Raw genomic sequence first — 16,394 nt, 5'->3', positions numbered from 1 at the left:
CATAACTGTTGGCGACATAGTAGATTTAAAATGAAAGATAGTTTGTGAAAAAATAGAGCCATAAGGTTTATAATCGGACCTGAAAGGCCAATCCGAATGGTATCTTCACATGCTTTTTTCTTTTATTTTTTTATTTATTAATGTTTTTTTTTTTTAATTTTTAACGCAAATACATCACACATGACTAGGTAAATGAAAATAAATTTTTAGGGACTAATAATACTAATACTAGTGTCAATTCATTTTTCTTGCATTCTTTTATTTTTGGTATATTTAATCGATAGTAGTTTTGCTGGGGGATCACCCAAAGATTTACCTTTTAGAAGTTGATTTTTTTGCTATTCAACTGTTTACAGGTGTATTCAGGTCTGCTGCGAATAAATATAACATTTTAAATTCTCGCTGACAAGAATAATGTCACGGCTACCGAGAGAGTAGGCCAGTGAACATGACAGCATGACGTCATTTCCTGATTAACATGTAGGTATAGAAAGTTTCCGGTGTTCAACCACACGGCTATAAAAAATATTTTTCGTTGCCTTAGATTATGCATGTTTTTTATTCTCCTAAAGAGAAAAAAACAATTCTCCATTTGGATAATTATATAACGGCAATTATTATAATAATTGCACATTGGGATAATTTTAATCTAACAAAATATAACAGTAAGTGGGTTGTTTTTGAATTTTTATATCTATCGAAGGAAGTCGAATATTTCATTTTATTTATTTTTTTAAACTGCAAAACAATTTTTATGAGAATATTTTTCAGACCATTCTTTTAATAATAAATAAAACTTTTCATTGGGTATTTCCAAATATTTTAAAGTTAGAAGCATTTTTCACAACAGTTTTCTTTTTTTTAAAACTAATTCAATATTTTAGCACCGGGCGTAATTAATTTCTTTGAAATATATTTAAAACTTAAAAGTTTTTGTTGTTTGTTTGTTTGTTTTATAAAATTTTATCTGTAAATAATTTACATGACTGAAATGGGAAATAAAATAGGAAATTTTCTATTCTCTCGAACGCATTCACTTTATTGTTTAAATTCTTTATTCTCTCGAACAGTTTATTCATACGAACAGAAATTCATCTCCAAAATTCATTAACTAATCAGTTTTAAAGTTTTCATATGAACTAAAAATAAAGAGTACATTAAATTTTTGTTAACATATTTTCTTGTGTTTATCTTATAAATATTGTTTGGTATTTGTGCCGTGTACTTACCGTGCTGAAACAATAACATTATTTAGAAAGCCATTCTTAATAGAGAGAGGCTTTCTAACTATTCTGCACCTTCACCTAACAAGTTGATAAAAAAAAGATACCATGAAATTTAACTTGAAAATCCTATCTAAAATATAGCAAGGTGCGTACACCGCACAAGCACAATTATTATTATTATTATTATTATTATTATTATTATTATTATTATTATTATTATTATATTAATACGATAGCGTGTGTGTTCTTTTGTGTGTCACGCTTTCTGGCAAATTTCATTGGTTGAGATTTAAAAACAAACACGCTATTGTATTAATATATAGATTATACTAAATGTGAGTTAATGGATTTAGTGACTGCTTAATGAGATCTCAGGCATAATCTCCTTCTTTTCGAATGGGAGGGGGTGATAGCTTTATGTGTTTACTTCCGGTGATGACGTCATATCTTCTGTTAAATTGAATTATGAAAAATGATGGAATGTGAGATAATTGATTGATGTGTTTATAATGAAATTATCAGCCAAGGCAATATATCAAAGTAATTATTTTGGTAAAGAGAGTGCGATAATGTTGTTTAAAATTATGAAAAATAACTTTCGAAATTAGTAACATATCCAAGAATTATGAAAAATGATGAAATGTAAGTTAATTGAATGGTGTGTTTGTAATGAAATAATAAGCCCAGACAATAAATCAAAGTTATTACTTTAGTAAGCGGGGGGGCGATAATATGGGGTTTAATCATGAGGAAGGATTGTCGTAATTAGTAACATATTCAAGAATTATGAAACCTGATTAAATGTGAGTTAATTGATAACTGCGTTTGCAATAAGATAAGTGAGATAAGTGCAAATATATACTAGCAGAATAATAAGCCCAGACAATATATCACAGTTATTATTAAAGTAAGGGATGGCCAAAATGTGGGTCAAAATTTAAAAAAATGTTAGTCGAAATTAGTAACATGTCCAAGAATTGTAAAAAATGATGAAATGTTAGATAATTGATGGGTGTGTTCGTAATGAAATAATAAGCCCAGACATATCAAAGTATTAGTAAGGGTGAGAGGCGATAATGTGGGTTTAAATTATTAAAAACAATTGTCGAAATCAGTAACATATCCAAGAAGTGTGAAAAATGATTAAATGCGAGTTTGATGGGTGCGTTTGTAATGAAATAATCAGCCCAGACAATAGATCAAAGTTATTAATTTAGTAAGGGGGCGGCGATAAGATGGTTAAAAATTATGCAAATTTATTGTCAAAATTAGCAACATATCCAAGAATTCTGAAAAATGATGAAACGTGAGTTAATTAATTGGTGTGTTTGTAATGAAAAAAATTAGCCCTGATACTATATAAAAGTAATTATTTTAGTAATGGGGTGGCGATAATGTAGGTTTGAATTATGAAAAATGATTGTCGTAATTAGTAACATATCCAAGAATTATGAAATATGATGAAATGTGAGATAATTGATTGGTGTGTTTGTAATCAAATAATCGGCCCAGACCATGTATCAAGGTTTTTAATATAAATAATGGGAAATAATGTGGGTTAAAATTGTTGAAAATGATTGTCGAAATTAGTAACATATCTAAGACTTATGTAAAATGATAAAATGCATTTTAATTGATTAGTGCGTTTGTAATGAAATAATAAGCCCAGATAATATATAAAAAAAATTATTTTAGTAAGAGGAGGCGATAATGTAGATTTTGAGTATAATAAATTATTGTCATAATTAGTAACATATCCAAGAATTATAAAAAATAATGACTTGTTAATTGATTGGTGTGTTTGTAATGAAATAATCACCCCAGACAATATATCAATATTATTATTTTAATAAGGGATGGCGATAATGCGAGTCAAAATTATAAAAAATGATTGCCGAAATCAGTAACATATCCAAGAATTATAAAAAAAATAATAAAATACGTCTAAATTGATTAGTGTATTTATAATAAAATAATAAGCCCAGATAACATATCCAGATTATTTTTTTCGTAAGGGGATGCGATAATGTGGATTTTAATTATAAAATAATTTTGTCGACATTAGTCACATGTCCAAGAATTATGAAAAATGGTGAAATGTATCTTATTGGATTAGTGTGTTTGTAATGAAATAATTAGCCCAGACAATATATCAATATTATTATTTTATTAATGGAGGGCGATAATGTAGGTCAAAATTATGAAAAATTATTGTGAAATTAGTAACATATCCAAGAATTGTGAAAAATGATGAAATACGAGTTAATGGATTAATTTGTTTGTAATGAAATAATAATCCCAGATAATATATCGAAGTTATTTTTTAGTAAGATGGGGGGCAATAATGTTGGCTTTAATTATTGAAACGGTTGTCGAAATCAGTAACATACCAAGAATTATGAAAAATGATGAAATGTGAGTTAATTGATTGGTGCGCTTGTAATGAAATAATCAGCCCAGACAATATATCAAACTTATTATTTTAGTAGTAAGGGGGCGATATTATGGGTAAAAATTATGGAAAATGATTGTCAAAATTAGTAACATATCAAAGAATTATGAAAAATCATGAAATGTGAGTTAATTGATCGGTGTGTTTGTAATGAAAAAATCAGCCATGGAAATATATCAAAGTTTTTATTATAGTAAGGGGCGATGCAGTTTTAACAACTGGGCTAGAAAAATCCGATGGTGTCTTCAGTCATGCTGAGCGCCCACAGAATGCCTAGCAACAACATATTGCATATGAAAGATGCTGCTGTGGAATTCCCACATGTCCCGTTAATTATTATTATTATTATTATTATTATTATTATTATTATTATTATTATCATTATTATTATTATTATTATTATTATTATTATTATTACAACAACAACAATAAAAAGGTACTTCACGGGAAACCTCAAGTCGAGATATACCTTTCGCTTCTGTTCAAAAACTAAGATAAACAGTATTTATCTGAAGGGGCCTCTGTTCTAGAGGGGAACATTTCTTTTAAATTAGTGTTATTTGCTGAACAATGAAATGAAAATAATTTAATTTGTATTTCCTTTCTTTTGTCTGTTTGTAGAAAACAATGTTTATCTGTTGTGTCAGTGATCATTCATTCAACACAATTGCACAAACATTGACATGAAACAAACACATGAGAAATAGTTGACACATAAAAAAAAAACAAAAAAAAAACGGCATACTAGAACAGATTTGTTCATGACAAAATTGCTAACAAACGTTTTTCTTTCTGTTTGCTTTTCTGAAACCGCATAGAATAGCTGGTAATATTATAGAATAACTCCCGTTCCAAATCGGGTGTGCTTTTTTTTTTCTTTTCTTTTTTTTATTTTATGAGTTTTAGAGAACAATTTGTAACCCTAACCCGGTTAATGCTACTATTACCGACATAAATTATTTAAAAAGTAATTCAGCTTCAAAATTAGTTATATTATTTGGATTTTTTGATTTTTTTGACTACTGTTCTCATCTTCCATGGTATTTTCACAACATTTCGGTCAATGTAATCTCCGACCTTCTTCAGGTGCATCTTATCAAACTCGACAATCTACACAGAAGTTCAATCGGAGCCCTCTATTTAATCCATGAAGGTATAGCATGCTCTCATTCTGTCAGCGATGACTAGGTGGAAGTCCTAAGTAATTCACAATTATATTTTGAGTGCCGCCCGCACTGAGAATTAGGCCTTCAACCTCTGGAAGGAGACAGACTCCAGTAATTATAGAAAGACGAAGATAGGAGTAAAGATAATATTTATTAAAGGAAAAGGCTAGAATTGAACCCAGCAATTTAAAGTTAAAAGTGCAATCCTAGGAATGTAGAGCAATTGTTCACTGTGTTGATAAATAACTAAATATATGAATTATGTCAGAGTTAGGAGAATGAACACTTCGATTTAAAAATTTTCTTTGTGTTGAAGAGGCATGTGGAGACATGTGTAATATGTACAATTCACGTGAGGACTCTCACATGTCTGAGCACGTCTCTGACGTCACAAAGAAAGATAATTTAGAACATATTCAGGGAGTCAGTTCAGTCTCAGAGTCGAGTTCGGGAGTCAGTCAGAGAGGAGAGTTAGCTGAAACTCCTTTGGAAGCAACCAGAAAGGGAAACAAGAAAATGTAACTCTGAAAAGCATGTGAATTCCTGATCATCAATCATCCAGCTGGGAGAATAAATGTCATCATGTATTTTGTAAACCTTTGTCTTCCTTGTTATTTCATCAACCGAAAGGTAATGTGATTTTGTCTATTGTATTTGTAAAAGAATTTTGTATGAAACACCTTTCCAAAGTGTTAACTGTATATCCCCCTCCTCAAACGTTAACGGAATCTCCTCCTCCAAGAATGAATTGTCATCTAATATATGTATATATATATATATATATATATATATATATATATATATATATATATATATATTACTGCATCTTTCTACATCTCTCTCTAAATATATATATATATATATATATATATATATATATATATATATATATATATATAATCCACGCTTGAGATATTCAAAAGTAGGAATTAATAAACTCAACGAGTTTGTTAGATAGTGCTCGATAACAAGAGCAAAATTTTATTTATTTATTTATTTATTTATTAGAAGGTAAACAGTTACATTTGGTCGCTAAAAACAGTCATCTGTTTTAGTCAATGAGACGTGATCAGGCGACCTTGAACCATCTGACGCTAAAGAATAAAGAAACAAACTCTTGCCACGAATCGTCCCTACAAACAAGTCAAAGACTTTTTTCTTTTTTCTTTAGTGTTAGATGGTTCAGGGTCGCCTGATGAAGTCTCATTGACTGAAACAGATGGCTGTTTGTAGTCACCAAATGTAACTGTTTACCTTCGAATAAATAATATGTTTGAATCCATCGGAATTCCCTAGTTAGGGCGTTCCAAATAATGTGCAATAAGGCCAATGCTTCCTTTTCTTTCTTTCTTTTTTTTCACAAGATGGGGCATAAATTATCAAGGTCAAAAGCCACTCGAGGATAACAGCTAATGAGATAGAATGATGTCAGTTAAGAGATAAAGAACCTTATGAGAGACTTGAGAAAGATTGATAGAATGGACTGTTCGAATATTTGTAGAGACGATTCGTGACAACAAGCTGTTGGACTTGAAGACAACCATGTTGCAACGTTTTTGAATTTTTGAGATGAGGATTGGTTATTTGTATTGGACTACTGTTCTCATCTTGAGTGTGATTTTCACAACGTTTCAATCAATATAGAAATTCTGTCCAAATTCCCGAGTTCGACAAGATACGCCTGAAGAAGGTCGGAGGTTATATCGACCGAAACGTTGTGAAAATCACACTGAAGATGAGAACAGTAGTCCGATGAATAATAATACGAAAAAACATGTTGTAATTTGCAAGAAGCAATCCTGTACTAATGTGTTCTATAGAAGGGAAAGCTCAGAAATTCCGCCTGACTCTAGGTAAAGTAAGAAAGAACGGGGATTTAAAAAAAAATCTTTTTCGTTGTTGTAATAAGATGAGTTCTTCCTGTGAATGTTTTACGAGGAAAAATCAGAGATTGGAGCAGGATCGTGCCCCTTCCTCTTCCAACAATAGAGTAAAGAGAACCTAGCAAAATCTCTTTTGTGAAAATGAGGTCATAAGGAACAGAGTAGATTACCCTCCCACCCGCTTCCATTAGATGTCCGAGTCGATTTGGGACTTTGTCTAAACAACGAAGTTCTCCATGAAAAGATGAAGTAAAGCCTGTGAGGATGGCATCCCAGGCAAGAACAGAATATCAAGAAGAAAAAAACGATTTGGAAATGTTTCGTCCTTTTTTTTGCGCGTACATTTCCGAAATTCCCAACAACCGAGCCTGTGTTGCTGGATTTTTATTTTTTTTTATTTTTGTTCTTCCATGGGCACAAAACAAAACACGACACACACAAAACAAAGCAAACGACAGTATAGTGTGTTGAGTCGAAGGTTATCATTAAACGAACCTAGAAATAAAGTTGATTACAATTGAGTCAACAGGTACGCGCTTTGCCGACTTTCAAACTGACAATAATGGACAGCAACAGACGAGGGTACCATGAGGTGGGAGGGGTATACATATACACACACACACGCATTATATACATATATATACATATATAAGTCTGTTTTGTTTGTTTAAAATAAATATGGATTTTACACACACAAAGACATTTTTTCTCAAATTGTAAAAAAAAAGTATAATAATAATTGTTCTACTTACGGAGAGACCGTTTTGTTAAGAGTGTAAACGCAAGAAGTGCGCACATTGACATTTTGAACCAAAACGAAAAGTGTCAACAACGCGAGAGAATTGAAAGTCACACTCTGGGCTGTGTCAAACAACAACTGACGGAAATTATCGAACATTGACGTAAATTGCCGACCTTCACGATTATTTTCTCCAATATTTAGTAATATTTTTTCCATTTCTAATTGTAGCCTACATTTGACTATTTAATGGAAAATAATAACATTATTTAAGAAAAATAAAAGTATAAAAGAAAATTTTGTAAAAAAAACTTGAAAAAATATTAAACAGTAGAAAGCGGTTAATAGTTGGTCCTCTTCCAACGTGTAATCTAACAAATAATTTCTAAGCCAATAAGGGAACCCAAATGAAACTAACTATATTGTCATGTAAACATATAAGACGTAGGGTTTCTTCCAATATGTGATGTACTATTTAACTCTAACTATTATGAGTTAGATTAATGAGTAGATCACATATGGAATTATAAACAATACGTTTGATCACATATTGGATTATAAACCATTTGGTAGATGCCATATTAGAATATAAACCATTTAGAAAATCACATATTGGATTTTCAACCATTCGGTGGATCACATATTGGATTATAAAACATTTGGTATGACACATACTGGATTAAAACCATGCGGAGGATCACATATTGGATTATAAACAATGTAGTAGCTCACATTTTGAATTATAAATCATTTAATAGATCATATATTGGATTATTGACAATTTGGGAGATTAAAAACTACCTATAAGATAACAGATTGGATTATAAATCATTCGATAGATCGCAAATGATTTATAAACAATTCGGTAGATCAAATATTGGATTATAAAATATTCCATACATCACATATTGAATTAAAAATCATTCACTAAATAACATATCGGATTATAAATAATTTGGTAGAACACATACTAGATTAAAAATTATCTACTATATAACATTAAATTATGAACCATTTAGTAGACCATATATTACATTATAAACCATTCAGTAGATCATATATTAGATTATAAACCATTCAGTAGACAATATATTACATTATAAACCATTCAGTAGACCATATATTAGATTATAAACCATTCAGTAGACCATATATTAGACTATAAACCATTCAGTAGACCATATATTAGATTATAAACCATTCAGTAGACCATATATTAGATTATAAACCATTCAGTAGACCATATATTAAATTATAAACCATTCAGTAGACCATATATTACATTATAAACCATTCAGTAGACCATATATTAGATTTTAAACCATTCAGTAGACCATATATTAAATTATAAATTATTCAGTAGACCATATATTACATTATAAACCATTCAGTAGACCATGTATTAGGTTTTAAACCATTCGATAGACCATATATTAAATTATAAACTATTCAGTAAACCATATGTTAGATTATAAACCATTCAGTAGATTATATGTTGGATTATAAACCATTCAGTAGACCATACTAAATTATGAACCATTTAGTAGATCACATATTGTATTGTAAACTATTCGGTAGATCACATATTGCATTATAAACCGTTCCTAGATCACATCTTGAATTATAAATCATTCAGAAGATCACATATTAAATTATAAACTATTTGACAAATCACATATTGGATTATAAATCATTCCTTAAATTAAATATTGGATTATTAATCATCTGGAATATCACATATTGGATTATTAACAATAGAGTAGATCGCAGATTGGATCATAAACTACTTGGTAGATCACATTGATTATAAACTATTTGGTTAGTCACATATTGGATTGTAAACCATTTGGTAGATCACATATTGGATTACTGAATCATTTCATAGATTACATATTGGATTATAAACCATTCTATAGATCACATATTGAATTAAAAATCACTCGGCAAATCACATAGTGGATTATAAATTATACGATTTATCATATATTAAATTTTAAAATATTTGGTAGATCAGATGCTCGATTAAAACTATAATAGATCACATATTGGATTATAAACCATTCTGTAGATTACATAATAGATTAAAAACTATTCGATTGATTACATTTTGGATTAAAAACTATTCAGTAGACGATATCTTGTATCATAATTTTTATTATATATCACATATTGGATTATAAACAATTGGTAGACCATATATTGGATTGTAAACCATTCAGTACACCACATGTTGAATTATAAATAATCTGGTAGATACCGGATTCGATTAGTAACCAGATCACATATTGGATTCAAAACCATTTAGCAGATCACATGTGGGAAGTGCACTTCATATTTAACGTATACTGGCTCACATATTTGATTATAAATTATTACATCGATCACATATGGAATTATAAATCATCTGATGGACCACATATTGAATAATACATCATTTGATATGTCCCATCAAAAATTAGAAATCATTCAGTAGATTACATAATAGATTGTAAACCATTCGGTAGATCACACATAAAATTATGAAGCATTTGGTAGATCACACATTGTATAATAAACTATTCAGTAGATCACATTTTGGATTATACATCATTCGGTAGATATATTAAATTTTAACACATTTAGTAGATCACAAATTGAATTATAAATCATTTAGTATACCACATAATAGATTATTAACTATTTAGTAGGTCACATATTGAGTTATATACTATTTGGTAGATCACATATTAGATTATAACCTCTTTGGTAAGTCACATATTGGATTATAAACCATTCGGTAAATTACATAATTTATTATAAATCATTTGAAAGATCACATATTGGATTATAAATCATTTCGTAGATCACATATTGGATTATAAATAATTCAGTAGATCACATACTGGATTAAAATTTATCGAGTAGATCACATCCTGGATCATAAATCATTCGATAGATCACATATTGAATTATAAATCTTTTGATAGTTCACATATTGGATTATAAACCAATTGGGTACATCAAGTAATGTATAATAAACCATCCAGTAGACCATATGTTCTATTATAAACTATTCAGTAGATCATATATTGGATAAAAACTATTTAGTATATAACATATTGGATTATAAATCATTTGGTATATAACATATTAAATTATAAATCATTCAGTAGATCACATTTTGGATTGTAAACCATTCGGTATATAATATATTGGATTATAAATCCTTCCGTATATCACATTTTTGGATTATAAACCATATGGTAGATCACATATTGGATTGTAAATCGTTTGGTACATTACATATTGGATAATAAACCATTCGGTAGATAACAAATTGGATTGTAAATCATTTGGTAGATAACATATTGGATTATAAACCATTCGGTGGATCACATTTTGGATTATAAATCATTCGGTAGATCATATGGATTGTAAATCATTTGGTAGATTACATATTGGATTATAAATCATTCGATAGATCACATTTTGTATAGTAAATCATTTGGTATATAACACATTAGATTATAAACCATTCGGTAGATCACATTTTGGATTGCAAATCATTTGGTAGATCACATTTTGTATTATAAATCATTTAATAGATGACATATTGGATTATAAATCATTCGGTAGATCACATATTGGATTATAAATCATTAGGTAGATCACATTTCGGATTGTAAATCATTCGGTATATAAAATATTGGATTATAAACCATTCGGTAGATCACATATTGGATTATAAAGCGTTCATTAGATCACATATTTGATTATAAACCATTCAGTAGATTACATCTTGGAAGTGCATTTTATATTTGAAGTATATCCGACTGTTTTCTGATCAGTGGTGTCTAAAACTTAGGAGGATGCACTGTGATGTTTCACGTTTTACAAACCATTCACTTTTCCTTGTCCTAACAAGTAAGTAAAAGTTCATTATTTTTATATGGAAAGGCATTGCAATTCTTCATTTGATAATGTCTTATGTACAACTCAACTTGAATTCCTTTGAATTTCCTAGAAAAATCCTCATTTTGTTTTCCTCATACAATGCAAGAGCTGTTGATTCTAGGTTTCCAATGCTATTTTGCATTTGGTATGGACTCTGTTGAGAACACTGGAATTGTTAAATAAAAGAGAGCGAAAGATAATGAATTAACGATAAGTAGTTGTATTAAAAAAAAAAAACTTTGTATCAGTAATATGCATGATTATAGGTGTTGACAGTTTGCCATATTAGACTGACAGGATGATATTATTTAATTCAGGGTTTGAGTGAGTGTTACTTGGAAGTGACAATCTACAGTGAGCATTCTTTAGTTAATACAACAACGTGTTGTTACTGTTAAAAACGGCTTTATGCCTTTTGGGTAGGAGCAAAATGTAGTATCGGGTCAGATAGTATATTTTATCTTTTCTATCTTAGGTGAAAAGTCCTTCTAGACTCAAACATCTTTTATATTTGTCCCAATCCAGAGTGTCACTTTTTGGGGAGCTGAATATTTTCCACATTAAGAAACCACAAGAAAAAAATAGCCACATAACAAATAGATTGTAGCCATTTTTTCTTGTGGCAGTGTAACAGTTGACATTGCTTGTTTTTCAACCGAATAAACATTTTACATAAGTAAAACACTAAAAACTTACCCAGCTAGGTAGAAGAGTAACTTATTTTGCCTTTGGTTACATTTATTTGTTATGTATTTGAATTTTTTACCACTTTTTCGAATCTCTGTGGATTGTAAATAAAACATCGTTTATTTTTGATAAAATTTTACGGTTCTTTTTTTTTTTTTAAGAATTAAAATTCTATAACTTTTTTTTAATCTTCATGTATTATTTATATTCCCGTCTTAAGGTTAGGCACAAAATCAGGTGTGGTTCTGATTAGCCAACACACTAGAATAAGCATACTCTGACCTACAAAAATGTCTGAGCAGCCCCGTCGGCATTCCTCAGTAGAGACTCTTTGTGCGATTAGCAACGAACTAACCTCTTCTCGGAGAGATAATGCCTTGGAAGATAAGCGTTCTAAGACTGAACAAAATTGCAGTCTGAACAAAGCCAATGTCAGACTGATTTGTATCAAAATTCTGCAGTTCTTCTAATCGTGCGTGTAGCGATGAGGAAAAGGGTTAGGCTTAGAAAGAAAATATTTGATGATTGAGTTGACGTTTCCAAATATTCCATATTTCACATATTTGTGAAGTTAACCTCTATGGCAATACCTACTGAAGCCAAAGATACAAAACTCCCATCGATAAATTCATTGATCTTATGCGTTACCGTTGTCAGCACGGCAGCTGTTTATTTTGTAGGGTGGAATCCAGTTTGCTTATCACTAAGTAGTTCGCTTTTGCTATTTGTGGTTGATAAATTTATTACAGATTCAAGCAACTTACTCATGATGCACAGGAGACTGATCGACCGATCTCCAGCTTTTTAAATACTGGGCAGACCAATAAATCTATAAAGATGATGGGAAACATTTCCACTTTAATAAAAGATTGAATAGCTTTGTAAAGATATAAGATATATTAAATTGTACTTTCTTGCGTACTACTTTTGGAATGTTGTCGGAACTTGTTGCCGAGTTCACATCACATCACCTATTCAAATATTGTAATGTTTTTTTGTTTTCGTTTTTTTTTTTTTTTTTGTATTTATTAACCGATCTGGGCCAAGAATCAATCATTTTAGTGTCTATTGACTTTTCTGGCATCTTATATTTTTTGTATATTTAGTTGATAGTAGTTTTACTTTCTTTACTTTATTTGAATTCAATACTCAAAGAATTCATGAATTACTTATTGAATTGTAAACGTTTCATTAAACATCTTTGTTTACTTTTCCTTTTGCGTATTTGATCATTAAATTCATTAGTTGAGTCTATGACTTACTGTTTGCATCTTGTCTGTTAACCTAATATTGTTTACTTATTTTCACCTACACTTATCCAAGCCGCTAACATTGATAGTGTCATCACTTGAATCAAACCTTTAACTGTTTGATACAAGTGTCGAATGATAAGGGGCTCCCATAAGCACAAGAGTTGTCTCCCTTGACCTAAACATCAAAACGGCTTTATTATTATTTTTTGTTATAAAAAGAATGTTTTTATTTCTTAATTGAATAAATTTACAAATGAACAAACATACCTCAGATCTATGTCGGTTTTATCACACCAACTCTCTTCTTCTCCAAAAGTCTCTTTTTCTGATAGACCTCTTCTCTTCCAGATATCCAAAAGGACTGTTAAATGAGTTTTTGTTTACATCAGTTCTGTTGTAAATGGTTGAGATTGAATTCCCAATCACAATCTTTATCAAGCAATGCTTTTGTCGACAATGCTTTTCAACCAAATGACGCCATAAATAAGGATTTATTTTTCATTTCATTATTTCTTTCCAAAAAAATCTTATTTTCTATTTTTGCTTATTTTAATCCCAAATCTGTTTGCAGGGTTCAAAGCCATATCCTGCCTAATAACTTTACACTTTGAGCAGTTTCCTTGGTGTGTGCATTAGACAGCACAATTATAAATATGTGATAATTTTTTTAGAAATTGCACACAATGCAATATATGGAATAGAACATATCAAGATTTCTGGAGTAGTCATCCACTTTAGTCAAGTTTATGGACTATTTTTCAAAGGTTCTATTTTATTTGAACTTTTCAATTAAAAAAGATCTGTCATGTTTGCATAATCATTTCCAACTGACAAGACTTTCTGTCTCATTTTTAAATGTACGCTCAGTATGAATCTAACACATAAAGTTATGTTGTTGGATTTTCATAGTCAGATCTAAACAGCAATCCATCTGACATATTGAGACTTAAATATTAGGAAAATGAATGAATGCGAAAGTTGAGCCCATTTTGGCTCTAACAGTAAAGTCAAATCACCCTATTTCAAGTTAATTACACTTTACACAATAGACAGGAGGTACCAGCGGTTAAGAGGTTAATGACATGAACTAATGACTTTGGTGTTTCAAGTTCGAAACCATTTCATTCCACAAAAATCATTTTGATTTAGGATGTTGACAACCGTCACTTTGTCCCTTCCGTAAGCACCCAAAATTTTTCTAGAAAGAATTCTGACATAGAAAAATATCAGGGAAACCAATGTCAGCAATAGAATCTTCAGATTTATACAAGATGATGATGATGATGATGGTGATGATGATGATGATACAAACGTCTTTATGTAATGTGATATTAGTCACAAGTTTAATTAATTTGCATATAGGTTTAAAAAAATGCTATTTTATTAATTAACTGTTATTGGGTTTGCTTTTTAATTCAGTACACCATAATATTTTTTTTCTAGAAACATATCAGCATTTGTGTTTACATGTTTTGTTTTGGGGACCGACTTGATATTCAACAAGTTGTTATCGATTTCTGATTTGCAACTGAAAAATGGTAAATTCATTTCTCATTTTTATTTTTCGGTCACAAATATATTTGTATTAGGATGCTTGGGATTCAATTTTAAGTTCAAGTAATAATTTTACAATAATTGATTTTTTTTTTTTTTTAGAATAATTCCTTAGATAATTTGAAAAAGGAAATTGCTACGATTTTCTTTCGGGAAAATTTCCTAAATGCATGCTAGGAGAGTTAATGATAATGCTGCATTTGCTTGAGATTTTCGTGCTGTGTAAGAATTGATAATGCTGCCAATTATTCAAACTGCATCTATCTCCATTTGGAAGGTAGATGAACTACATAACATTTAAATTAACTCAATTAAAAAAAGATTTTCTCAGTTATATTTTTGGTTTTGAAAAGGAAGATGACAGCAACAGAGAATTCATAGACAATTAAGATGGCCGTAATGGATAATACATAAATATGTGAGATAATAATAGTGATATTATTACCCAAACTCAGAATTAAATCTGAAAGCACTTCAATAGAAATAATAGTAACTTGCCGGACCTGTGGAAATTCCACAGACTGAGAAATATAGTTAATCAACAAATATGGTTTCATAAAGATATTTTTCTGGATAGCAGAAAAAATTAGATGTTTGGGCAGACAAATAAATAACACGCAGATAATATGAGTTTATTCATATAAAATTAGTGTGCATTGTATTTTAAATATAGAAACTGACTTAAATCAAATAAATTAATAAGTACTAATAAATACCCAGAAAGTAATATTGTGTTACATAGTTCAATACAAATAATAAAATCAACCTTGGAGAGTTAATTCGCAATGTCATAAAAAAAAAGGTTACAAAAATAACAAAGTTTTAACCACCCGCCATTGATGTTATTCGAAATATTTTACAAGATCAGGTGGCAGACAAATTTAGAATAATAACATTATGCCATTTGACCCAAACAGTGCCAATTCAGGAAAGGTGTGGTTGGGGATTGTGCAAACCTTGCCTCACAATTATATGCGCAGCTGCCCCTATAGGGAGTATCTTTTGCTTTTCGAGATTGAACGGAGGCATCGAAATTTATGCTAAATTGATGGATGAATATTGTTAAATTTGGGCTTTTTTTTTGCATTAAATACTAATCTTTATTAATCTTTATCAATCCCTAACTGTGCATCGAACTGATACCATAATACTTAATTCGCAGCACATTATCATAACAAAGGTCCGTACAAAATTTCAGTCAGATATTTCCAGTAGTTTCCGAGATAACTAAATAAATGTGGTATTGTGGTGACTAATCCCTATTAATCTCTATTAAACCCTGGTTATCCTTAACTATGCATCGAACGGATACCATAATTATTTTTGTTGTTTAGGAAGAAAGAACACCGAACACATGATACAGTGAAAGTGCTCATAATGGCGACCTGTCTTTTCTTTTTATTGTTTTAGTATTGCGCGCACCAATCCAGAAGTTTTTTTCGGAACTCCCTTTTTTGGAAAGTTATCTCAGGGGAGGTAACCGTGGGATCCTATCACAATC

The 16,394-nt window shown here is 30.1% G+C and overlaps 1 protein-coding gene across 8 annotated transcripts in view; it reads right to left on the bottom strand.

The window, feature by feature from the left end:
- LOC145295990 (uncharacterized) overlaps positions 1 to 16,394 on the bottom strand; it is a 171,961-nt gene that overhangs the window by 113,501 nt on the left and 42,066 nt on the right. For 2 of the 8 annotated variants that reach the window (XM_080141952.1, XM_080141955.1), the window contains exon 1: positions 7,480 to 7,593. The exons of the other annotated variants lie outside the window; for them this stretch is intronic. In XM_080141952.1, the coding sequence (XP_079998078.1) occupies positions 7,480 to 7,531 (52 nt within the window). In that variant the 5' untranslated portion in view covers positions 7,532 to 7,593. Of the gene's footprint in view, positions 1 to 7,479; positions 7,594 to 16,394 lie in introns of those variants that run through there. 8 annotated transcript variants of the gene reach the window in all.

This window comes from Euprymna scolopes, chromosome 16 (genome assembly GCF_053919585.1).
Source record: "Euprymna scolopes isolate OS-2025 chromosome 16, ASM5391958v1, whole genome shotgun sequence".
Taxonomy (NCBI): Eukaryota; Metazoa; Mollusca; class Cephalopoda; order Sepiida; family Sepiolidae; genus Euprymna; species Euprymna scolopes.
This window is presented reverse-complemented; position numbering and strand designations above follow the sequence as displayed.